The 26,053-nt window shown below is 38.7% G+C and overlaps 1 protein-coding gene across 2 annotated transcripts in view; it reads left to right on the forward strand.

Annotated features, from left to right (window-relative positions):
* LOC136677501 (alpha-1,6-mannosylglycoprotein 6-beta-N-acetylglucosaminyltransferase A-like) overlaps positions 1–26,053 on the forward strand; it is a 247,051-nt gene that overhangs the window by 154,689 nt on the left and 66,309 nt on the right. For both annotated transcript variants that reach the window (XM_066655064.1, XM_066655063.1), the window contains 2 exons: positions 15,331–15,500; positions 21,180–21,314. In XM_066655064.1, the coding sequence (XP_066511161.1) occupies positions 15,331–15,500; positions 21,180–21,314 (305 nt within the window). The remainder of the gene's footprint in view (positions 1–15,330; positions 15,501–21,179; positions 21,315–26,053) is intronic.

Consider the following 26,053-nt stretch of genomic DNA (forward strand, 5'->3'; position numbering starts at 1 on the left):
CATACAGGTGCTTGAAATCCTTGAAATTGCTTAAATATTAATGATGTATATTCGAGGTTTGAAAAGTGATGGAATTTTGGATTAAGTGCTTGAAAATGCTTGAAATTGTAACAATTTCTTTCACAACAAATGGCTCTGCATGGACTCATTAGCGCCAATGCATGTGGTAAAGATCATTTGACTCGCCTCACACAGAAGTGCCGTCTCTTTGGGTCCCTAAGGCTCTTCATTATACCACAGAGGATAAAATCACCATAACATTCTGCACTGGTTACAGGAAAGAAAGAAAGGAATGAATGAATGAATGGCTCTTGGACCATTCACCTAAAAGGCCTGGCTCAAATAGCATGTTTGTGACCAATACACTAAGACACACTGAGTCAGAGATAACTCTTATAAAAATGCGGAAAGTTGCTTTTTAATTAGCGCTCCATGAGTTTTCATGGAATAATTTTCATGACAATACTAGAAAATACTAGGTGAAAATATGAAGGTGCACATTTAAACACATTTCACACAAAAGCACAGGGCAAAAATATAAACACATAGAATCATTTTCGATAGCAAGGTAAGTCTACTTAGAAACAGGTGACACATTTTGAAACTTCAATTTCTTTTTAAATTCTTATCCTACTGCTATTACCAAATACAGTTAAGAATTTTTTAAAAATTCTTTTATAAAAGTTAACACTTTTATAAAAATATATAAAAAGTGAAGTTATCATTTTGAATATGTATGTATTTGAATCAATCTGCAATTTACTTCAACTGTAAGGTGCTGAAAAAGCTTGAAAATTGACCTAGAAAGAGTATCTAATGCTAATATGGTCAGAAGCCGTGTTAGGTCCATGAAGCCGTGTTGAGGAGAGGCAGTGAATTTAAAGTGGGGGCAGATTATAAACAGACTGCGTATTTCACACTACACGACTGTCTATGTCTATTTTTTACGGAGACTGGAAAAATGTCACACCCTCTGCACGATCCCAACCTCCCCACCAAACACGAACTCGCATTTCCTTAGAGACACAGATCAATACGGATGTACAACTTTCTGTGGTTATTGTTAGAGAGAGAATATGAGGCACTATTTGTAACTTCGTTTTGACAGGTCATTTGGGCCAATCAGAGCGTGCCACGTCATCAAGCCGCCCCCTTTGGGAGGGAAGTCCCACCCCTTGTCCAATCAGAAGCGTCTATTTAATCAGAAGTCCCGCCCTGTCATTGACCAATCATAAGCGTGTATTTTCCCGCCCTTGCTCAAAAGTCCCGCCCTCGCTTTGTCCAATCACAAGCGTGTATTTTACCCCGGAATTCCCACCCTCCCCTCAACCAATCATAAACGTGTAATTTAACCGTAATTCCCGCCCTTCGCTCTGTTTTATTACTGGTATCTGCGATCTACGACCCCCCACAATGAACCCCTTTATCGCACGCACACATACGCGAACCCCCCACCCCTTTATTGCGCACACACGCGCGCACAGGCTCTGTTTTATCACAGGTATCAAGTCACGAGCTACGCTTTATCAGGCGCACACGCGCTACCGTAATCGCTAATGATCAACCAACCCCCCCACCCCTTTATCGCGCACACACATACGCGAACCCCCCACCCATTTATTGCGCACACACATACGCGAACCCCCCACCCCTTTATCGGTCATGACACACGCACATACCCACACACGGGTATACATAAGTAAAATTTTAATTTTCTAACTCCAAGTTCTAAATGATTAATAGTGTTTTAGTGATTAAAGATTGTTTTAAAACCATTAATTAAAAAAAAACAACAACAAAAAAAAAAACGGTTTGTGACCCTCACCCCCATAAACATACTGTTTTCATACGATAAAAATGACATATGAAGATGTCTTAACACTGCCCCTCCTAAACCCTCCTCCTCACTGTATGTCATATAGTTTATAATAAGTGACTCAGTATATCTAGGAGCTCAATAGCTGTCAAAAATCTACACATTACACGCTGACATACAGTTTTGGCTGGCATACAGCTCGGACTGGAACCAAAATCTACAGGTAAGAACTGACATTCTGTTATTTATCACGGAAAATAAGATTAATTTAAGAATATTTTATATTTCATTTAAAAAAATGTTATTTATTTATTTATATATTTATGGCTAATATTTTACAAGCTCCAAGACTAAGTCCTTAGGGTAAGTTAAAAAAAAAAAATATATATATATATATATATAGATACATAGATAGATAGATAGATAGATATGTATTTTATAATGTTATTCATGAAAATTTTTGTATCTCTTTAGTCAAACGTCCTAAACAGTTATGAACTGGAGACACCTGCTACTTGAACACATCCACTTATGATGAAGCTCTTCCCCCGTAAGTACAATATGTTATTCATAATTTTGTGTGTATCTCCTAGTCCTAATTGAATTTTTTTTTTTCATCTTTAGATTTCAGTAAAAACAATCTGACACTATTATGATGCTACTTTCTACGAATGCTGTTATCTGTGAAGATCCATCGACTGCTGACTCAAGAATGTAATACTTATTTTAATGTTTATTTATTCATTTTGCATTATTGTATTAGTCAAATGGTGCAAAAACGCCCTAACAATGAGGTTTTAAACAATGAAGCTAAGAAGCCTAACATCAGTCCTTTTTCACATGATTTAAATAGCACTCAGATAATCTGCGAACTAAAACACAGTATTTCAAAATTAGAAACTAAATTGAATGAACACGAAACGTGCACAACTCTGAATCCTTTTCTGTTAGAAGCTGTAAATCAGCTTAATGACAGTTTGTCAGTTAATCCAACCCCAAACTTTGAATGTTTAACATCTCCAAACAATACTGAAGAAAATACAACTAAGTTTGCATGATGTTTTCTTTGAACTGGAGCAGAGCTTATCGAAATTACAAAACACACTCAAATAATATGATACGTGTACAACTCTGAATCATTTTCTGTTAGACGCTGTAAAACAGCTTAATGACAGTTTGTCAGAACCTTCTAATCCAAGATTTTTTCTATGAACTAAATCAAAGTCTTTTGAGATTAAATGATAATCTGATAAACTTAAGTCAAAATTCATTAACCAGTCCTGATTATCATGATGATTCGAGTAATGAACATTCACTTAATACTGAGAATACCCCCAATGACAATTCTCCTCCTTCACCTAATATTGAGATTAACCCCAGTGACAATTCTCCTCCTCCTTCACCTAATATTGAGAATAATCCCAATGACAATCCTCCTCCACCTGACAATGGTGATGTACAAATGGGGGGTGTTATTGGCCCAAATATCAATATAAATCGCTTAGACAGATTCCTCTCTCGGCAATGTCGACAGCTTTGCAGAATTTTACAATTATGTTCTTGAGATTTTAAATGAAATGCTCAATGTTACCAATGATGAAATAGGTGGTCCGAGTGATGGTGTGTTTGTAGAAATTCAGGGTGATTCGTTCAATGTTTCATCACGTGTTCAGATAAATGATGGGGGTATCGACCTGAATTCCTTTGTGATGTTGTTTGAAAACGCCATTCAGAGTAAATTTGAAATACTTTCTGATGAAACTTTACAATTAGTTATTCGGATTGTGCATGCTCCTCAGGGTGGAGGGAAAAAAAGATGTTCAGAAAAAGATGAAACATCTGTATGTTTTTCACAACAAAGATGTTTTGCCTTATGCATTTCTCAAATATTGAATCCTGATAAAAACATTTTTGAAGTAGAACAAATAGCGAGGCAACTGCAAAATGATGTAGGTTAGCTTTGCCACGCATTTGTCCCCTTTTGCTGTCCACTCCCTACCTTTGAAATCAATGCAGCATATATAATTAGCTATGTGGGAACCTGTTTGTTGATTTGTCTCAAAATCATAAAAGACATACTTTTCATCGGGAATTTCAAATATTATAGGTTGCATAAAACTTTCATGCGTGATTTCTGAATCAACTTTGGCTCCGCAGTTTTTACAACGACTGGTTTGACACTGATGCTTTTTCGATCCTTTACTCTGATCCTGCACAGTATTGCATTTAGGGCAGTAGAATCTAGCTGGGCATAAAGTTTGACCATCGCTTGAATCGATCACTGTTTTAAGTTTATCATAACAATACTGGGATCTACAAACCCTTAGACAATCTATACATTGCACAGTCTTTTTTGGTTGTTTAGGACAATCTTTGTCAAGACATACGTTGCAATAAAAATCACATTTGTGATGTTTCTGATTGTTAAAGCCGGTGGAACAGTAAGGGCAGACATAGGATGTACCTAAAACACCTTTTAGATTTTTCACCCCGTAATAATGGTTATCTTGCAAGAACAGGTAAACGGTTTTGTCATGAGGCATGTTAGTGTTCTGAAACAAACTATACCCCTTCTTTTCATCACTTCGGTAACAACACTATGATTTTGCAGTTCTAATGTTGCTCAAAGCGTGCAATATGTGCAAAGCTAACCATTTCATCTGTGGATAAACCTACATCTACACTGTAACCGCTTATCCAATTCAGGGTCGTGGGGGTCCAGAGCCCACCGGGCACAAGGCGGGAACACACCTCGGAGGGTGCGCCAGTCCCTCACAGGGCAACACAGACACACACATTCACCCACACACTCACACCTACGGATACTTTTTGAGTCGCCAATCCACCTACCAACGTGTGTTTTTTTTTTGGACTGTGGGAGGAAACGGAGCACCCGGAGGAAACTCACGCGGACATGGGGAGAACACACCAATTCCTCACAGACAGTCACCCGGAGCTGTGTGACTGCGACACTACCTGCTGTGCCACCGTGCCGCCCTGCATGCACAATCCGAATAACTAATTGTAAAGTTTCATCAGAAAGTATTTCAAATTTACTCTGAATGGCGTTTTCAAACAACATCACAAAGGAATTCAGGTCGATACCCCCATCATTTATCTGAACACGTGATGAAACATTGAACGAATCACCCTGAATTTCTACAAACACACCATCACTCGGACCACCTATTTCATCATTGGTAACATTGAGCATTTCATTTAAAATCTCAAGAACATAATTGTAAAATTCTGCAAAGCTGTCGACATTGCCGAGAGAGTAAAAGTTTATCCTTCTTCTAATTTCTGTGGTGCAGAATCTGTCTAAGCGATTTATATTGATATTTGGGTCAATAACACCCCCCATTTGTACATCACCATTGTCAGGTGGAGGAGGATTGTCATTGGGGTTATTCTCAATATTAGGTGAAGGAGGAGCAGAATTGTCACTGGGGTTATTCTCAATATTAGGTGAAGGAGGAGGAGAATTGTCACTGGGGGTATTCTCAATATTAAGTGAATGTTCGTTACTCGAATCATCATGATAATCAGGACTGGTTAATGAATTTTGATAATTTAAATTTAACCACTTAAATTTATCAGATTATCATTTAATCTCAAAAGACTTTGATTTAGTTCATAGAAAAAATCTGACAAAGTTTCAGGATTATTTTCTGAGGTATTAACAGGAGATGTTAAACATTCAAAGTTTGGGGTTGGATTAGAAGGTTCTGACAAACTGTCATTAAGCTGTTTTACAGCGTCTAACAGAAAAGGATTCAGAGTTGTACACGTATCATATTATTTGAGTGTGTTTTGTAATTTCGATAAGCTCTGCTCCAGTTCAAAGAAAACATCATGCAAACTTTTAGTTGTATTTTCTTCAGTATTGTTTGGAGATGTTAAACATTCAAAGTTTGGGGTTGGATTTACTGACAAACTGTCATTAAGCTGATTTACAGATTCTAACAGAAAAGGATTCAGAGTTGTGCACGTTTCGTGTTCATTCAATTTAGTTTCTAATTTTGAAATACTGTGTTTTAGTTCGCAGATTATCTGAGTGCTATTTAAATCATGTGAAAAAGGACTGATGTTAGGCTTCTTAGCTTCATTGTTTAAAACCTCATTGTTAGGGCATTTTTGCACCATTTGACTAATACAATAATGCAAAATGAATAAATAAACATTAAAATAAGTATTACATTCTTGAGTCAGCAGTCGATGGCTCTTCACAGATAACCGCATTCGTAGAAAGTAGCATCATAATAGTGTCAGATTGTTTTTACTGAAATCTAAAGATGAAAAAAAAAAAATTCAATTAGGACTAGGAGATACACACAAAATTATGAATAATATATTGTACTTACGGGGGAAGAGCTTCATCATAAGTGGATGTGTTCAAGTAGGAGGTGTCTCCAGTTCATAACTGTTTAGGATGTTTGACTAAAGAGATACAAAAATTTTCATGAATAACATTATAAAATACATATTAACTATATATATATATATATATATATATATATATATATATATATATATATATATATATATATATATTTACTTACCCTAAGGACTTAGTCTTGGAGCTTGTAAAATATTAGCCATCGTGTCTGTTCTTCTTTGTTCTTAATCTAAAAATAAATAACATTTTTACATGAAATATAAAATAATATTCAAAGCTGTATGTCAGCGTGTAATGTGTAGATTTTTGACAGCTGTTGGGCTCCTAGATATACTGAGTAACTTATCGTAAACTATATGACGTACAGCGAGGAGGAGGGTTTAGGAGGGGCAGCGTTAAGACATCTTCCAATGTCATTTTTATCGTATGAAAACAGTATGTTTTTGGGTGTGAGGGTCATAGACTGCTTTTTTGAACAGGGAGAAAATGAACGATTTTAAAAGAGTCTTTAATCACTAAAATACCATTAATCATTTAGAACTTGGAGTTAGAAAATTAAAATTTTACTTATGTATACCCGTGTGTGGGTATGTGCATGTGTCATGACTCCAGTTGGTGACTGAAGTCAAGCCAGCCTCCACTTGGAAAAGCTTGGTCAAGCCAGCCCCCACTTAGATTTGGTGGAACGTCGTATTCTGAACATTACGGTAAAAGTGTGCAGAGGAACAAATTTCTAAATAAAAGCCAAAAGTCAATGACAGGAAATGTATGTAATAATAAATAATTTTCTAAACAAATTATAAATGGATAAAAAAACAAATATTTGCTATTTTGTGGAAATGATGAAGATTTTAGGACATGACTCTCAAGTCACTCTGATGTGCCATTTAAAAAAAAAAAGGCCTTTTGTATAGTCCTATATCTGTAAATTTATTTCCAAATTTAAATAATTATTAAAAAGAAACCTTTAGTTTGCACAGAATAATTTCACTTCGTAACCATAGTACAACACCTGATTATGTCACTCACTTAATATGAAGTCATTCTGATGTGTCATTTCAAAATAAAGGCCCTTTGAATTTTCCCATTTCTGTAAATTTATTTCCAAATATACATAATTATTAAAAGGAAACCTTTAGTTTGCACAGAACTATTTCACTTCATAATCATAGTACCACACCTGATTATGTCACTCACTGAATATCAAGTCATTCTGATGTGTCATTTAAATAACAAAGCCCTTTGAATTGTCACATTTTTGTAAATTTAATTTCAAATTTACATAATTATTAAAAGGAAACCTTTAGTTTGCACAGATTAATTTCACTTCGTAATCATAGTACAACACCTGATTATATCACTCACTTAATATGACGTCATTCTGATGTGTCATTTCAAAATAAAGACCCTTTGAACTGTCCCATTTCTGTCAATTTCTTTCCAAATTCAGATCATTATTAAAAGTGAACCATTAGTTTGCACCGAATAATTTCACTTCATAATCATAGTACAACACCTGATTATGTCACTCACCAAATATCAAGTCATTCTGATGTGTCATTTCAAAATAAAGGCCCTTTGAATTGTCCCATTTCTGTAAATTTAATTTCAAATTTACATAATTATTAAAAGGAAACCTTTAGTTTGCACAGAACAATTTCACTTCATAATCATAGTGCAACACTTGATTATGTCACTCACTTAATATGAAGTCATTCTAATGTGTCATTTCAAAATAAAGGCCCTTTGAATTGACCCATTTCTGTAAATTTATTTCCAAATTTAAATAATTATTAAAACGAAACCTTTAGTTTGCACAGCGAATGTCCGGCGAATAGCACACCTCGCAAAAAGATTGTCTGTGTTAGCTGCGTCCTTATAGTGATTGGTCATTCTGTCATGATTAGCGGGGCAGACTGACGGAGGCAGACACACTTGCTAAAACACAGTAATTTTAATGAAACAAAAGATATAACAAAACAAAGATTGGCAACTACAGAAACAACTAGACATATGAAATGAAATGAGGAAAACGACAGAGACAGACCGAACTAAGAAACAAGACACGGATACACTGGAGGCAAAACAACGATACTTAGAGGAAAGAAATGACAAGGCTTGGGGAGAAAAACGAAATGACATGACTACAAATGGGAATTACACAAACCGACATGACTTTGGAAACAAAATGAAACGACTAGGAAACAAAAACAACCTGACTTGAAGTGGGAGAGAAACAACACCACATGACTATGAAAAAGGAAGAAACAACACGACTGGGAAACTAAACGAAACGTCTTGACTACGAAGTTAACGACACAAAACGAAATGACATGACTTGACTGGGAAACAGTAAAAAAAAAAAAGACATTTAATCAAATACAAACGAGACACACCTGAGACAGATAATGAGGACAGCGGACAAGGAGGCGGAACAAAGGCGGGACATGGGCGGAGACAAGGACAGCAACAGACAGAGCCATGTGCTGAGAGAGCACATGGCGAGGAAAACGGGCATGACAGGACGAGGGCGTAACAGTGAACCTCTGACAGCAGCTTTATTTTTAAGAGTGTACAATCATTTCACTAAGGTAAAATAGGAACATGACCATAAAGCCAATTTAAAAAACATTCCTAAAATATATAATGTAGTCTTACCAATAACCAGTTCAGTGATTGACGTTCAGGTGTAATGTAATCCATTGTTTTCCATCAAGTCAGAACCTTTACAGCAGCATATTGGACTTGCTTCTTTAGCATAATAGAGCTCATTGGGAGCACATAAATCAGTAATGTGATCTGGATGTAATGAGTGGATGAACAAATTAGACACACTACAATAGTATGACATTAAATGATTGATGCTTGCATGTGCTGTACTATCATTATGACGTGAAAGTAGTGTTTACAAACTGGAGGATTCCTTTTATTAACAATCTCAACATCTACAGTGAATATAATTAAAATCTGATTGATTACAGTGGTCCTAATCTGAAATGGCACACAAGAATGACTTGATATTAAGTGAGAGACATATATGTAGGGGGTGTACTTTCATTATAAAGTGAAAGTGGTGTGTGCAAACTGGAGGATTCCTTTAAATAATTCCAACATCCGGAGTGAATATAGCTGAAATGTGATCATTTACAATAGTTCTTTTTTAAAATGGCACACCAGAATGACTTCATATTCAGTGAGTGACATAATCAGGTGTTGTACTATGATTATGAAGTGAAAATGTTCTGTGCAAACTAAAGGTTTCGTTTTAATAATTATTTAAATTTGGAAATAAATTTAGAGATAGGACAACACAAAGGGCCTTTATTTTGAAATGACACGTCAGAATGACTTCATATTAAGTGAGTGACATAACCAAGTGTTGCACTATAATTAAGAAGTGAAAATGTTCTGTGCAAACTAAAGGTTTCCTTTTAATAATTATGTAAATTTCGAAATAAATTTACAGAAATGGGACAATTCAAAAGGCCTTTATTTTGAAATGACACATCAGAATGACTTGATATTCAGTGAGTGACATAATCAGATGTGGTACTATGATTATGAAGTGAAATTGTTCTGTGCAAACTAAAGGTTTCTTTTTAATAATTATGTACATTTGAAATTAAATTTACAGAAATGGGACAATTCAAATGGCTTTTATTTTGAAATGACACATCAGAATGACTTCATATTAAGTGAGTGACATAACCAAGTGTTACACTATGATTATGAAGTAAAAATGTTCTGTGCAAACTAAAGGTTTCCTTTTAATAATTATGTAAATTTTGAAATAAATTTACAGAAATGGGACAATTCAAAGGGCCTTTATTTTGAAATGACACATCAGAATGACTTGATATTCAGTGAGTGGCATAATCAAATGTGGTACTATGATTATGAAGTGAAATTGTTCTGTGCAAACTAATAGTTCACTTTTAATAATGACCTGAATTTGGAAATAAATTTACAGAAATGGGACAGTTCAAAGGGCCTTTATTTTGAAATGACACATCAGAATGACTTCATATTAAGTGAGTGACATAAGTGTTGCACTATGATTATGAAGTGAAATTGTTCTGTGCAAACTAAAGGTTTGCTTTTAATAATTATGTAAATTTGAAATTAAATTTACAGAAATGGGACAATTCAAAGGGCCTTTATTTTGAAATGACACATCAGAATGACTTGATATTCAGTGAGTGACATAATCAAATGTGGTACTATGATTATGAAGTGAAATTGTTCTGTGCAAACTAAAGATTTCCTTTTAATAATTATGTAAATTTGAAATTAAATTTATAGAAATGGGACAATTCAAAGGGCTTTTATTTTGAAATGACACATCAGAATGACTTCATATTAAGTGAGTGACATAATCAGGTGTGGTACTATGATTATGAAGTGAAATTGTTCTGTGCAAACTAAAGGTTTCTTTTTAATAATTATGTAAATTTTGAAATAAATTTACAGAAATGGGACAATTCAAAGGGCCTTTATTTTGAAATGACACATCAGAATGACTTGATATTCAGTGAGTGGCATAATCAAATGTGGTACTATGATTATGAAGTGAAATTGTTCTGTGCAAACTAATAGTTCACTTTTAATAATGACCTGAATTTGGAAATAAATTTACAGAAATGGGACAGTTCAAAGGGCCTTTATTTTGAAATGACACATCAGAATGACTTCATATTGAGTGACATAAGTGTTGCACTATGATTATGAAGTGAAATTGTTCTGTGCAAACTAAAGGTTTGCTTTTAATAATTATGTAAATTTGAAATTAAATTTACAGAAATGGGACAATTCAAAGGGCCTTTATTTTGAAATGACACATCAGAATGACTTGATATTCAGGGAGTGACATAATCAGATGTGGTACTATGATTATGTTGTTCCTCTGCACGCTCTTACCGTAATGTTCAGAATACGAAGTTCCACAAAAACTAAGTGGGGGCTGGCTTGACCAAGCTTTTCCAAGTGGAGGCTGGCTTGACTCCAGTGTTTGGTGGGGGGTTGGGAGACCGTTGGGCGATTGCTGTAATTCCTGTAAGGGGTTCGCGTATGTGTTTGCGCGATAAAGGGGTGGGGGGTTCGCGTATGTGTGTGCGCGGTAAAGAGGTGGGGGGTTCGCGTATGTGTGCACGCGATAAAATGGTTCATCGTGGGGGGTCGTAGATTGTAGATACCCGTAATAAAACAGAGCGAAGGGCGGGAATTACGGTTAATTTACACGTTTATGATTGGTTGAGGGGAGGGCGGGAATTCCGGGGTCAAAGACACGCTTGTGATTGGACAAAGCGAGGGCGGGACTTTTGAGCAAGGGCGGGAAAATACACGCTTATGATTGGTTGATGACAGGGCGGGACTTCCGATCAAATAGACGCTTCTGATTTGACGAGAGGGCGAGACTTCCCGCCCAAAGGGGGTGGGGCGTGATGACGTGGCGCGCTATGATTGGCCCAAATGACCTGTCAAAACGAAGTTACCAATAGTGCCTCATATTCTCTCTCTATTGTTTGCCCTGCTATTTGTGTAGATCAACAAAGAAAAATACACAAAAATGTCTTTAGGTCATGGATGGGAAAACATAGTCAGTGCTGTCTGTACACACTGCAGAGGGAAATTGGGAGCTGGTTGAACAAACATTCAACCTTAAGTGCAGTTACCTTCAACCTTAAGCGGTTCAGAAACCGTGCTAGCCATAGCACCCGCATGTGTTTATTTTCTGTTCTCTATTCTCATTGGCTGTTTTGGAGAATTTACACCACTCGACTACATGGGTTGAAGAAATCAAACCTTTGATATGCAGTGACTGGTCTGAAATCCCGATTTGAGGCAAAAATATTTAAAATCTGGCTAAAGGACGTGTACTGTAACCCCAGCTTAAGGCATGCCTTAATTCATTCAAGCAACCACAAAGAAGCATGCTAACACAAGTCAGCACCAGTCCTATACATGCATTTCACAGTCATGACAAACATCCTTGTGACAGTATAAAAAGCTGTTCAGGCAGGCTAGAGTATGTCATATTTTCGTTCAAGTTTATTAAATATTATTAGTGATAGAGAACACTGCTTAAACAAAATAAAATCTGTAAATATAGCAATGTAAATATCTGGATTTATAGGTAGTTAGGATAGATAGAGTTTGTATCAGTTCTCAATATCTGCAGATACTTAAAAATGAAAAATCGATATCCATTACATGAGGAAAAAAACGGTATTGGTGCATCCCTATATATTAGCCGAAGATATGTAGGAGCAAATAAATTTATCACAAGTGGCAGTCCTTAAAACATGCATCATCAAACAAGGAACTAAATTCCCTGAAGGTGTGTGCCAGCGACACTATATGTTGATCCAAAGTGCCACCCAGTTAGTAAATATGAATGGCTAAATGTAACTAATTTCAGGAATTAAAGTCTCTCTGTTGCTATGATGGAATTCCATCACAGCCAGACATTACCCGTTGTAGCTTGCTGTTGAATCTTGATTAGGTGTTGTCCTGTGACATGTTGTGGTATGCCTACTTTAACTGACACACATGGACTTTTAAGTATTATTAATCTTTTTTTTTTTTTTAATATATAAAGGAAACCCCCTTTTCAGTCTGTTATAAACCTGCACTCTTTGCATTGACTTGTCACATTAGGCCAATTTAGGTTAACCCTTACTCACATAAGTAATTTTACATTTCAGGTAGCAGCTGCCTCTCTACAACACTGTCTAAACAGTTATCATTGTTCAGTTTTCTAAAAAAAAAAAAAAAATGTCCAAAAGCCAAAGAGAATGAATAGACGTTTTGCATTATAATGACTGACCTCTTCAATTCAAAGCTCAGGTGATACTGTATGTATTGTAGGTTTCATTCACTTTCTGGCCTGCTGTGGCATGGTTCTAATTGCAGCCTGTGTGAGCATGGTATCTCTGAATTGACTTACTGTATTAGTTACTGTATTTATTGTTGTATTTCAGCCACTGCAGTATAACGAGAGTTATGAAGCATTTGGTATAGTGAGCTTGCAGTTCATTGTGCAGGCTTTTATATGATTTTAGCAGGGGATTTTGACTTTTTACCAATTTAACATCTGTATAAGCAAGTGTATAAAATTTGAAATGAGTTAAGCAAATTATTACTTCTGTCTCTCCATAGTATGAGTGCCCTTGTGTTGACAAAATAGCCATGATGAAAAATTAAGACATGATTAAATAAAACATTATCTAAACATCTGTAAAAGGAAGAATAAAATTACCCTGGAGTGGGTATCAGGTGTAGCAAGCCCTTGAAAATCAAGCCACATAGAGTATTGTGGCACCCATCTTTTCTTTTTGAAAACAAAACAAAAATATATATATTACTATGGAAATGAATACAAATCTATGAAAATTGAATATACAATGCCTGTATAAAATAGAAAATATCTATTTTCTAACTAACCATTGCCAATACTGATAATGTAGGCTCAGCTTTAGCTGCATAATTCAATAATGAAACAGACACACACACAGACACACCATCCTGGACACGGTTTCCCTGGAGAATATGCATAAGACTAGTCTCTTTCACCTGCAGCCAACATGCATGGCTACGACCCAAAACGCATGCACGCACACATACACACTTAGTTTACAGAGGAAAAAAACTCATAAGACATCACCTCATTTCCTGCCTGAAGGGTTCCTGAAGTGTCATTTTCCTGAATCCTTTCCTGAATTTCATCCCCAAAAGACACAGGCATAAAGCAATGAAAGCAAGACTGATGCCGTAGCTTTTAAGCCACTTCAGGGTCTGTCTAATCCATAGAAGCTTTGTAACCCAGTTTGTTCATAGAGATGATTGTCTAACCTGAATCTTACACCCTGAACCTGAAGAGATCTTTATTGCTTCCTCCTAAGCCCCTCACAAAGGACACATGATATTAATCCAATACCGGCAGCTATTAGCTGAAAATGATACTTGCACCAAGGATCAGCACTGTGCATTGTACATATTATCCATCCATCCATCCATTATCTGTAACCGCTTATCCAATTTAGGGTCGCGGGGGGTCCAGAGCCTACCTGGAATCATCGGGCGCAAGGCGGGAATACACCCTGGAGGGGACGCCAGTCCTTCACAGGGCAACACAGACACTCACACATTCACACCTACGGACACTTTGGAGTCACCAATCCACCTGCAACGTGTGTTTTTGGACTGTGGGAGGAAACCGGAGGAAACCCACGCGGACACGGGGAGAACACACCAACTCCTCACAGACAGTCACCCGGAGCTGGAATCGAACCCACAACCTCCAGGCCCCTGGAGCTGTGTGACTGCGACACTACCTGCTGCGCCACCGTGCCGCCCTGTACATATTATATATAACATATTATGACTAACTGACACCTAATGCTGAAATGCACATGCGTGAGTAGGAACTGAAATTCAGCTGTATTTCACAGAGAGAATTTAAGCTGGCATTACTACACCGTCTGTTGTTAGTTCAGCCATATTTCACATTCCAGTTTGTGAACTAAATTTGGAACGGTTTGGCGGTAACCAGAGGTTAGTATTAGTATTTAGTATTAGTGTAAATAGCAGACATCGTAATTGGTGCTAAGTTAAGCCGTATCTACGCTTCGTCTCCCCACATTCACCTACTCTCCGTTATTCCACCCACCCCCACCTCCCGTCATACAGCCAGTTGCCTGTGTTACTCCTCCAGCCAGCTGTCACATCTTCAATATGTAACCACTTAAAACTTTTTCTTTTTTATTACTGTTACCACTGTATTTCTTTTTTATTTTTAGTAATGCTAAATGTATTTTTTTTACGAATTTGAGAGTTTTGTAAACATATATCAGTGCAAAAACGGTGACTTTCGGGGTGGGCTGGAACGCATTAATTGCTTTTCCATTATAATAAATGCGGAAAATTGACTCGAGAAACTAACTTTTCCACTTACGAATCGGGTCACGGAACGCATCAAGTTCGTAGGTAGAGGTTTCACTGTATTTCAGTTTGGTTTGAAATAACATATTACTAGCCATTTGGACTACAAATTAATATAAACCAGATTTGTCTCTGACTGTATATGAACGTGCGTGTGTGTGTGTGTGTGTTTTAGATCCTGGTTCATCTGGGGCTCCTGACAAAGGAGTCAGGCTTTAAGATTGCGGAGAATGCTTTCAGCGGGGGTCCACTAGGGGAGCTGGTGCAGTGGAGTGACCTCATCACCACCTTATACCTGCTGGGCCATGACATCCGCATCTCAGCATCCATTGCAGAGCTGAAAGAGTGAGAAACGTACACACTCCACACACAGACAGACAGCACTTAATAAGGACTTTTACAGGGATTTTTATTTATTATTTTATTTTTCATACTGTAGTCAGGTAATACTACAACTGAACTGAACTACTTAAAGAGCAAAACAATGAGATTTAAAAATATAAACAATCTGGAAATTAAACAGATTTTTCTTTTGGTTGTTTATAACTATAGATGTGAGAAATGTGTTTCAAACAATCTGTTAGAAGCCTCCATTTATCAGTTTGTTATGTTTATGAAGTGATGACAGAGTATTCAGAGGAGGGCTAAACATATGGAGAGAAATTAGACTCAAAATTCTTGACGAATTTGTAAATGTTAATTCACAAAATAAATACAAGTCATAAATGTTTCACTCTTTCACAATTAAATATATCCCAATTTGTGTCTCTCCGTCTGCAGTTTGTGCAAATATAATTACATTTGTAAATACATGTTTTGGGTTTATATAGATATATCATCCTTTTATGTGAAAATCCTTTGTTTACATTTATATTCTATATATTGGTAAAGTCATAGTCTCAAATTTATTAACTGTTCAATCTGCATTTGTGGATCAAGTCACTCGCCTGTTTTCCATTATGTATTTTTGTTCATTTCCTCTCACAGGTTTTTGGATTCTGACTTTCCCATTTCACTCTATCCACACACATGCAGTCTCATATACAAAAGTAGCAAGCAGACGAACAAACCACCTAAAGTTTATTTTCACATAAAATTATGATATATCTATGAAAACCAAAAAACATATATTTACAAATGTAACTGTATTTGTATAAACGGCAGTGAGACACAGATTGGGGTATATATATTTGTGAATAGTGAAACACATTTGTGACTTGTTTAATTTGTGGATTAAAATTTACACATTTGTCAAGTATTTTGAGACTAATCTCTCCCCATAAAAACACAACATGAAACAGCAAAGACCATACACACGAGACTGCACTGTCTCTCTTTCTCACAGAAACTTGCGAGCAATGAGCTGGTCACAGTACCTTTGGAGAGCTGGACAGCTCTTTATTTGAATTATCTGCATTTATCTTTCACACAAGTGAACCCCAGTGATCAGGAAGTCAAGCTAGGGTACTTTTTGGACCAGGGACAAAAACTGTGCATTTTTACTTTTCTCAAGGTTGTTTAGAGTTAAACATTTTATGTTGCCCCCAGTGGAAGTTAACATTTAAAATGAGCTGGTGACGAGGCAGGATTAACAAGCCACTGCTGTTGCATATTAAGACTATTATATTAAATTCTGATATGTAGTTACAGCTGTCATCAAACAAGTATGAAGTTCATTAAAGGAATATTATACAGATATTATACTACAGGAAAATTAGATTATTATGAAAATGTTCTCTTCAAAAATGAGGTTCACACTTAGCCTGTGAAAGCTGTAAAAGACACAGCGATCAGCGTTATGCTGCATGCGACATCATCCATAATGACCTATTTGATAGTGGTTAAGTAATAATAATAATAATAATAATACTTTATTTCTATATAGCGCTTTTATAAAACCCAAAGGTGCTTTCAATCAAAAGTACATAGCAAGATATGTAGAGACACTCAGTACACTACAGACAAAAGACAATATTGTTTCAGTGGTTTGGAGGAACCACAAATAGTGTTGGATTTTCAGCAGAAAATGAGAAGTGAGTATTAGACCAAGTTAAACAGAAGGGATACCATAAGCAAGAGAGAAGAAGTGAGTATTAAGATTAGATTTAAATATGGGAAGAGAGGGGGATTGTTTGACCAGAGTTGGTAGGGAATTCCAGAGCCAGGGAGCAAGGCGGGAAAACGCCCGATCACCAAGACCACAGAGTTTGGATGAGGGAACAGTAGGAAGTCCAGTAGATGAAGACCTGGGAAAGCGAGAAGGTACATAGGAAGGAAGGAAGTCAGAGAGGTAGGAAGGTGCAGGATTGTTTAGAGCCTTATAAGTAAGTAAAAGTATCTTGAAATTGATCTGATTTTTAACAGGAAGCCAGTGAAAATGCTGGAGAACAGGTGTAATGTGGTCATGAACACTAGTGTAGGTAAGAAGGCGACCAGCAGATTTTTGTACCATCTGAAGCTTACGGACAGAGGAGGAGCTGATGCCAGCTAATAAGAAGTTACAGTAATCCAATCGACTTGAAATGAAAGTGTGAATGAGGATTTCTGCAGTGGACTAAGATGGAGATTGTCTGATTTTAGCGATGTCATGTAAGTGAAAGAATGCAGTTTTTACAATTGAGTTTATGTGGGCTGTGAAAGAGCGAGTAGGATCTAGGAGGACACCCAGATTTTGTACTGAGGGAGAAATTAATACGTTATCAATGTAAAGAGACAGAGATGGAGTATGATTGAGCATTGATCTAGAGCCAGTGAAGATGATCTCAGTCTTATTACCATTTAACTTGAGAAAATCTTGCTGCATCCAATTTTTAATCTCAAATGGACAGCTTTCCAAGTGAGTAATGAGTTAGTCATTGACACAGCTAGTACTGAGGTAGATCTTGGTGTCATCTGCGTAACAGTGAAAGGAAATGTGTTAAAATGTTAAAGTGACGAAGCATATGCCCGAGAGGAAGAATTTAGATAATGAAAAGGAGAGGTCCAAGGACTGATCCCTGTGGGGGACCCCTTGTGTAATCACCGAGGTGGGGGATGTATGACTGGAGAGTGTGACAAACTGTTTTCTGTCTGTTAAGTAGGATGAGCAATAGCAAGTTCACACAATAGTGATAGGAGGACGGAATGGTTAATTGTGTCAAATGCAGCGCTTAAGTCCGGAAGTATGTGAGGAGTGAGGGAGCCAGTATCGGCAGGTACCACTAAATCATTTACAACCTTAACCAGAGCTGTTTTAGTACTATGAAAAAGTCAAAATCCATATTGGAAGGGTTCATAGAGATTGTTGATTTGAATTGTTTAATGGCAGCAGTTTTGTAAACAGAAGGGACCTGACCAAGGATGAGTGATTGATTAATAAGGAAAGTAAGATGAGGGAATAAAGCAGGAAGACAGGCATTAGTTAAGGGCCAGGGATAAAGAGTGCAGATAATGTTAGCAATAAAATAAAAATCAGAGAAGGAAGGAGAAGATCTACGATGAGAGGAGTGGACAGTATGAGAGAGGGGTTGGGGGAGGGGGGTTTGTAGGGGGCAGAGATCAAAGACTTGTAAATATTTGTTATTTATGATTCAAAGAAGTGCAAAAAGGCATTACAGAGTGCTGGAGTGGAGACAGCTATTGTCAGGAGATTTAAAGAGCTTTGTGACTGTTTAGAAACGGTCCGGGGATTTAGCACCATGCTGGTTGTTTATTTCCTTGATCCACGTCTGTGAAGAGATTCCCCTAGGTCTGAGAGTACAGACCTCATTCATTACACACAGTCTGATACATTTCAAATGTTTATTTCTTTTAATTTGATGATTATAACTGACAAGTAATGAAAACCCCAAATTCAGTATCTCAGAAAATTAGAATATTGTGAAAAGGTTAAATATTAAAGACACCTGGTGCCCCACACTAATCAGTTAATTAACTCAAAACACCTGCAAAGGCCTTTAAATGGTCTCAGTCTAGTTCTGTAGGCTCCACAATCATGGGGAAGACTGCTGGCTTGTCAGTTGTCAAAAAAATTACCATTGACACCTTCCCCACAAGCAGAGCAAGACACAAAAGGTCATTGCTAAAGAGGCTAGCTGTTCACAGATCTGTGTCCAAGCACATTAATAGAGAGGTGAAGGGAAAGAAAAGATGTGGAAGAAAAACGTGTACAAGCAATAGGGATAACTGCAGCCTGGAGAGGATTGTGAAACAAAACCCAATCAAAAATGTGGGGGAGGTTCACAAAGACTGGAGTCAGTGCTTCAAGAACCACCACGCACAGATGTATGCAAGACATGGGTTTCAGCGTCGCATTCCTTGTGTCAAGTCACTCTTGAACAAGAGACTGCATCAGAAGCGTCTCGCTTCCGAAAAGAACTGAATTGCTGCTGAGCGGTCCAAAGGTATGTTCTCTGATGAAAGTAAATTTTGCATTTCTTATGGAAATCAAGGTCCCAGAGGAGGAAGAGAGGAGAGTCACAAAATCCACATTGCTTGAGGTCCAGTGTAAAGTTTCCACAGTCAGTGATGTTTTGGGGAGTAATGTCATCAACTAGTGTTGGTCCGCTGTGTTTTCTGATGTCCAAGGTCAAAGCAGCCGTCTACCAGGAAGTTTTAGAGCACTTCATGATTCCTGCTGCTGAGCAACTTTATGGAGATGCAGATCTCGTTTTCCAACAGGACTTGTCACCTGCACACAGCACCAAAGCTACCAGTACCTGGTTTAAAGACCATGGTATCCCTGTCCTTAATTGGCCAGCAAACTCCCCTGACCTTAACCCCATAGAAAATATGTGGATAGGAAATATTGTGAAGAGGAAGATGCAATATGCCAGACCCAACCCAGTAAACAATTAGCCGATTCAACGTTGAAATAACGTAATGACTGCCCTCTAATCAACATTCTCTTAAGGTTGAAAATGAAAGTTGAAAACACGTCCAAACACAGACATTGAAAAGACGACTATTGGACGTATTTTAGACGTCCATTGACATTATTAATTGGTCCCAAAATAAATTACTTAAAACACGTTTTGGATGTCCACTGACATTATAGATTGGTCACCACTTAACTAACTTATTAAGGTGGATTTTGGATGTCCATTAATGTTTAAAATATGTCCTTGACAGACAGACTACTTTTAGACCTATTTTGAACATCCAGGGACGTTCCCTGTTTACTGGGAACAATGCAGAAGAGCCAGTATCAGAGGAACCTGGGCTCTCATATAACACCTGAGCAGTGCCACAGACTGATCGACTCCATGCCATGCCACATTGCTGCAGTAATTCAGGCAAAAGGAGCCCCAGGTCCTAAGTAATATTCAAATTTTCTGACATACTGAATTTGGGCTTTGCATTAGTTGTCAGTTATAATCATCAAATGAAAGAAAAAAATAAACACGAAATATATAAGCCTGTGTGTAATGAATGAGTATAATATTCTTTTTGAATGGAATTACTGAAATAAATCAACTTTTTCATGATATTCTCATCTTATGACCAGCACCTGTACATTCGTCATTTCAGGAGCTTGCCCAGAGAATGTCAGGTATGATATTCAAGCACTGGACATACACTGCTGAGTTTACACATTGGATGAATTCATTTTGTTTTGTTCTGAACAAATTCATTCTTTCATTCACTGTTTGTAACCAGGGACAGAGCCTACACCCAACCACTGCGTGCAAGGCAGAAACACATGGGGTGCCAATCTATCGCAGGGTACCACACATTTACTCACGCGCACACACCTGTGGACACATTTACATTTTGGACTGTGGGAGGAAACCCCCACTCATACAGGGAAAACATAGCAACTCCCTGGAGCTGTGTGACAACCACACTACCTGTTGACCCACAGTGCAGCCTGTATATGAGGAGTGTTTTTTCGTAAATTAAATCTTAAGAGGATCTTAAAAATAAAATCCAAACAAATGTTCTATTTTTGTTCCTTTAAGCTGAAAATATAAATACACTTCTCATAAACATCTTTTGTGGCTTCTTGTTCATTCTTTATACATGTTTTTCAAACTCTGTTTGCAGGATTATGCGGAAGGTGATGGGGAATAAATCCAGCTGTCCAACACAGGGTGATAAGGTGGTGGAGCTCATCTACATAGACATTGTTGGTCTGTCTCAGTTTAAGAAGACGCTTGGGCCCTCTTGGGTGCATTACCAGTGAGTAAAAACCACTTATAATGTCACACGTTTCATAATAAGTCTTAAAACGCAGTTGGATTTGTCAATTTCTCAGGCATTATGCATTTAGGTTTGGTAATTAATGTATGTGCAGTCAAGGATAAAAGGCACTAAACTCTCACATGGGTGAAATCCTTCATGTCATTGATCTACATCTTCAGTATCTTAATTAAAGGAAAATAACTGTGGCCCAATTAAGTTGCACTGAGTCCATACCCGGTCTTGTTTCTAGACATTTAATTTTATTTCATGTATAAAACAAGATTTAGACATATTCTGCTTTCCATCTGAGAGTAAATGTAATGTCCCATGAAAACTTATTTCTAGTAAAGCCATTTCCATCCTTGGAAGAGAGACAGAATTAAGTGAGTATGGCCCTCTTTCTCACCAACACTTAAACGCTAGCCATTGTGTGGGCATCTCTTAGCTAATGTAAGAGAATTGACAATTACCATTGTCCTCCAAGTATGTTGAGCAGTCCGGGGACAGCATGACCACTTAATGTAGAAAAGTACACTTCCAGGGCATTATTGGTCCTTTTACATTGTAAAAGTATGTGCAAAATATGCTGAGCCCTTTTTATCTCACATATCTGTAATTTCTGGTGCATATTCAACTAACAATTCCTTTATTTATGTGTTATATTATTTTATTTATTTATTTATTTATTCAGTTTCTGAAAATATGCCCTTAACCGCTGTGTTCAGTTTTAGAAAAGCTCCATAGCAGGAATTTGTTGTTGTGAAATGACTGATGGAAAGTCTAAAAAGGAGTTCAGATTAGAAACCAGTAGGGGGCAGACGTTGACAGGGATAGAGCTGAGCGTAGGCGTGCTTGTTTCATTGCGCAGTTGCAGTCTGTAACCAGAGCTTATTTGTTTTATGCCCAAGAGTCAGTTCATGCGTTCGTGAAGAGGTCTGTTTTTACCATTTATTCCTCTTTAAGTCAAGTATATGTTACCTCAGAGTATGTCTGAGGCTGTTTTGATTATGTGAAGAATAATATAGCGAGTTGTGCATATGTTTTCTACTTGTTTTCTTTATTGAGAATGTTTTGTGCACTGTAGAATAGCCTAGCATTCTAGCTATGTCTATTAGGCTGTTGTCCCAGGAGGCTACTTTATGAGAATATGTTTCTCTATATTTACTCTATACTTCACGTATTACAAATCCTATATTCAAGAGAACCTTCGAACAAGATCTTTCAATTGGTCCTTTGAGCCGGATTTCTTCACCTACTACGGTGTCATGGCAGAGCAGAGAGCAGCAGTAGCTCAATATAATATCTCCCCAGGACGTAAAAGGTATAGACACTTTCCAGCGTCTCTGCAAGAATACCAAGTGACATTACCTCCCTCTTTGGTGCCAGCAATGGATCCTCATGATAATCATGGGGCTCAGAGTGGAGTTCAGAGGGCTAGTACACCTAGGCTGCAGTCACCTTGTGTTCAAGCTGAGCCTGTTTCAATGGGAGGCCAGTCTAGCATCGTGTTCTTACCCGCCTCTGGGTTATCTCAGCCAAGGACCAATCATGAGGTACACCAGTGGTATTCGCAAGCAGAAAGACATAATCTTTCTACAAAGCTGAATGAGGTTATTCGGCTCAGCGACCATTCACTGGATGAACAGAGTCACCATTTCAGTAATGGGGACACAGACGAAGAGAGTGACAGGGACAGCATCTCAGTTGTAAGTGGACTTGCTCCACACTCCTCTCATCACACTCGATTTAGAGAGCCCCTATTGCACCCCTACAACACAGAGGCCACACCCCAATATCAGGTGTTCGGGCAGAAACACTACCCAGCTACACACTCACCCAAGCACTCCCTCCTACTGTGTCATCCACATTACCTCTTAGGACAAGCTCCAGTCAGCCTGTCAGCATAGGTGAAGTTCAGCTACCAACACGTTCCCAGTATATCCCAAACTACCAAGCTTATCAAGTACCAATGCCCACCCAACAGGTGCCTCAACTTCTGACTGCACCTCAGGCTTATTCTGACTACCAGAAAGTCATGGTCTCAGTAGCTTCAACAGTGTACCAGGCACCACCCGCCATGGTGCCCTCAATAATCTCTTCGGAGATAATGCCCCCAGAGTATCAACTGCAGTCAGTGGCCTTAGGCAATCCAACCTGTTCATACTTAGCTGCCTCTGAATAAAACAGAATTCAGATTGCCCAGCCACCACATTTCCTTTGCTCAGGCTCATCAGTCCAACAGAGGTATCAACCTCTGGTGCTTGCTAACCAGCCCCTGCATCCATCACCAGTCCTTTCACCTACTACATTAAACCATCAGTTAGCACCCCTGTACATCCAGTGCAGTCTCCACCACCAGGAATGTCCCCACAACCTATTGCACCATCAACGCTGACACCAGTTTAGCCCTGGTCACAACCGGTGCCGACACTTCCTAAGCTTAAGCACGATAGTGAGAAGGAATTCACGGATCTGAAGATGGCCTTTGATTATCTCCTTAATCCACATCCTGAGCTCACAGAATATTATAAGTATAGAGTACTAATGGAGCACCTAGTGCTGGAGGATGCATGCCTAATAGCCCAGTCATGTAGGCACTACCCTCAGCCTTACACTGCAGCACTGCAGGCACTACAACGACAATATGACCACCCCCATCAACTAGCACAGAGCGAAATCGCTGCCATGGTGAATGCTCCCGATTTATAGGCTGGTGACACCAAAGCCTTTCAGAGCTTTGCTCTCAAGGTTAACCTACTGGTAGGCATGCTATCATCACTTGAAGGTCCCAGAGGAATAGAACTAACGTCTACAGGCCATGTGGATTGGCTCCAGAGTAAGCTCCCTAAATATCTACGGGACGGCTTTGTAAAGCACATGCAAGTGCAAGGACACCTACTGACAAACACTCTGAATCCTTATGGACTAAATGACCTTTCAGAGTGGCTCAAGTTTAAAGCTGAAGCGCAGCCACTTTCATCTAAGATGGTGCAGTGATACCAGCCAGAAAGGGTTGAGCTCAAGAAAGACAGACAGTCAACTTCAAAACAAAGGAGTCAGGCTATCTCCATATACCACGGCTCAGACAAAGTGAATGTTACTAGTACCCAGGCTGCAGAGTCTACTCCAATCCAGCAACCAACAGAAGAAGACCAAACGTCTCTGTCTCTTCTGTAAGAGCATAGAACACTACCTCTCACAGTGTCCAGAGATTAGTTCCTGCCCCACGGAACAGATTGAGGCATGGTCACCAAGGGTAAGAGATGCCGCAAGTGTGGCCGCACAAGTCATGGTTTAGAGGCATGCACCTAAAGAAGGCTTGCAGTGAGTGCCAGGAGATTCATCTGAGAGTTCTTCATGGTATCGCTAAGCAAAGCCCAGGCATGTACCTCATCACCCCTGTGGAGAGAATATCCCTCACTCCAGCCAAACAGCCTGGCTCTGGCTGACCAAGTGTATTCAGTGGCTGCTCTACAGAAGCGCTATCGCCATCTAAGGGGAATCCCAATCCAGCCTTTTGAAAAGGCACACCGACTTTTCCTCATTGGAGTGGACCACCTGATTGCAGCTAGGGAGCCAGTTCGCTTAGGCCCAAAAGGGGGACCTGAGGCTGTTCATACCAAACTTGGCTGGGCCCTGCAGGGACCGGATGGACTCATACCGCATGAAGTACAGTCTACTACATGCTACTTTACCTTCCTTGACTCTCAGGCAGATGAGCTGTATCAGAATGTAGAGCGTCTCTGGCAGCTGGACGTATTACTGTTCCGAAATGAGAAGATGGCTATTCGTTCCAGACAGGACCAAGAAGCAGTGGATACATTGGAGTCCGGCACTATCAGAGTCAAAGTGGGTGATGTGCAAAGATATGCCACACCACTCCTTCGTGCTAAAGGATCACCTCAGCTGAAGGCTACTGTGGAAGCAGTCATGCCATCTCTGCGAAGCACTGAACGACAATTAATCAGAGACCCAGCTAAAGCCAAGCTCTACGAAGCAGAGATACAGAAATCATTGATGGAGAATGTGTGACTCTACTCATGCCAGAGGAGGTAAATGCCTCAAGCGAGTCCTGGTTTATACCACACAATCTTGTCCAGTATAACGGTAAACACCGACTGGTATTTGACTGCTCATTTTCTTATCAAGGCCTCGTTCTTAATGAGCAACTCCTCCCAAGGCAAGTACTTGGACCTTCCCTCATTGGGGTCATCCTGAGGTTCTGACAGTACTCGATTGCTGTATGTGGAGACATAAAAGCTTTGTTTTATCAGGTACGTCTCCTGCCTAAAGATCAACCTTTGTTGAGGTTTGTCTGGAGGAACTTGTAAAGGGATAAAGCTCCAGATGTTTACCAATAGAAAGTTTTACCATTTGGTACTACATGCAGTCCTTGCTGTGCGATCTTCGCACTGGAAGGCAATGAGATTATCCTGAAGTCCTTAGAGCAATCTTTCAATGTGGATAACTTTCTTCAGAGTATCCCGACTGCTGAGTCAGCCAAGGTCCTAGTGGACAAAGTGTGTAAGATCCTTGCTGACGGAGGATTTGAGATTAGGCAATGGGCGAGCAATGACCCCAGGACAATCAGTCACCTCCCTTCATCAGTTAGGGCAGAGACCTCTGAGAGGTGGTTCACGGAAAAACACCCAGACCCGCAAGAGCCTGCACTGGGGTTAAGCTGGCATTGTGTCCAAGACCAGCTTGGATATAAAGTGAGACATCTGGAGCCATAA

The sequence above is a fragment of the Hoplias malabaricus genome, chromosome X2 (genome assembly GCF_029633855.1).
Source record: "Hoplias malabaricus isolate fHopMal1 chromosome X2, fHopMal1.hap1, whole genome shotgun sequence".
Lineage (NCBI taxonomy): Eukaryota > Metazoa > Chordata > Actinopteri > Characiformes > Erythrinidae > Hoplias > Hoplias malabaricus.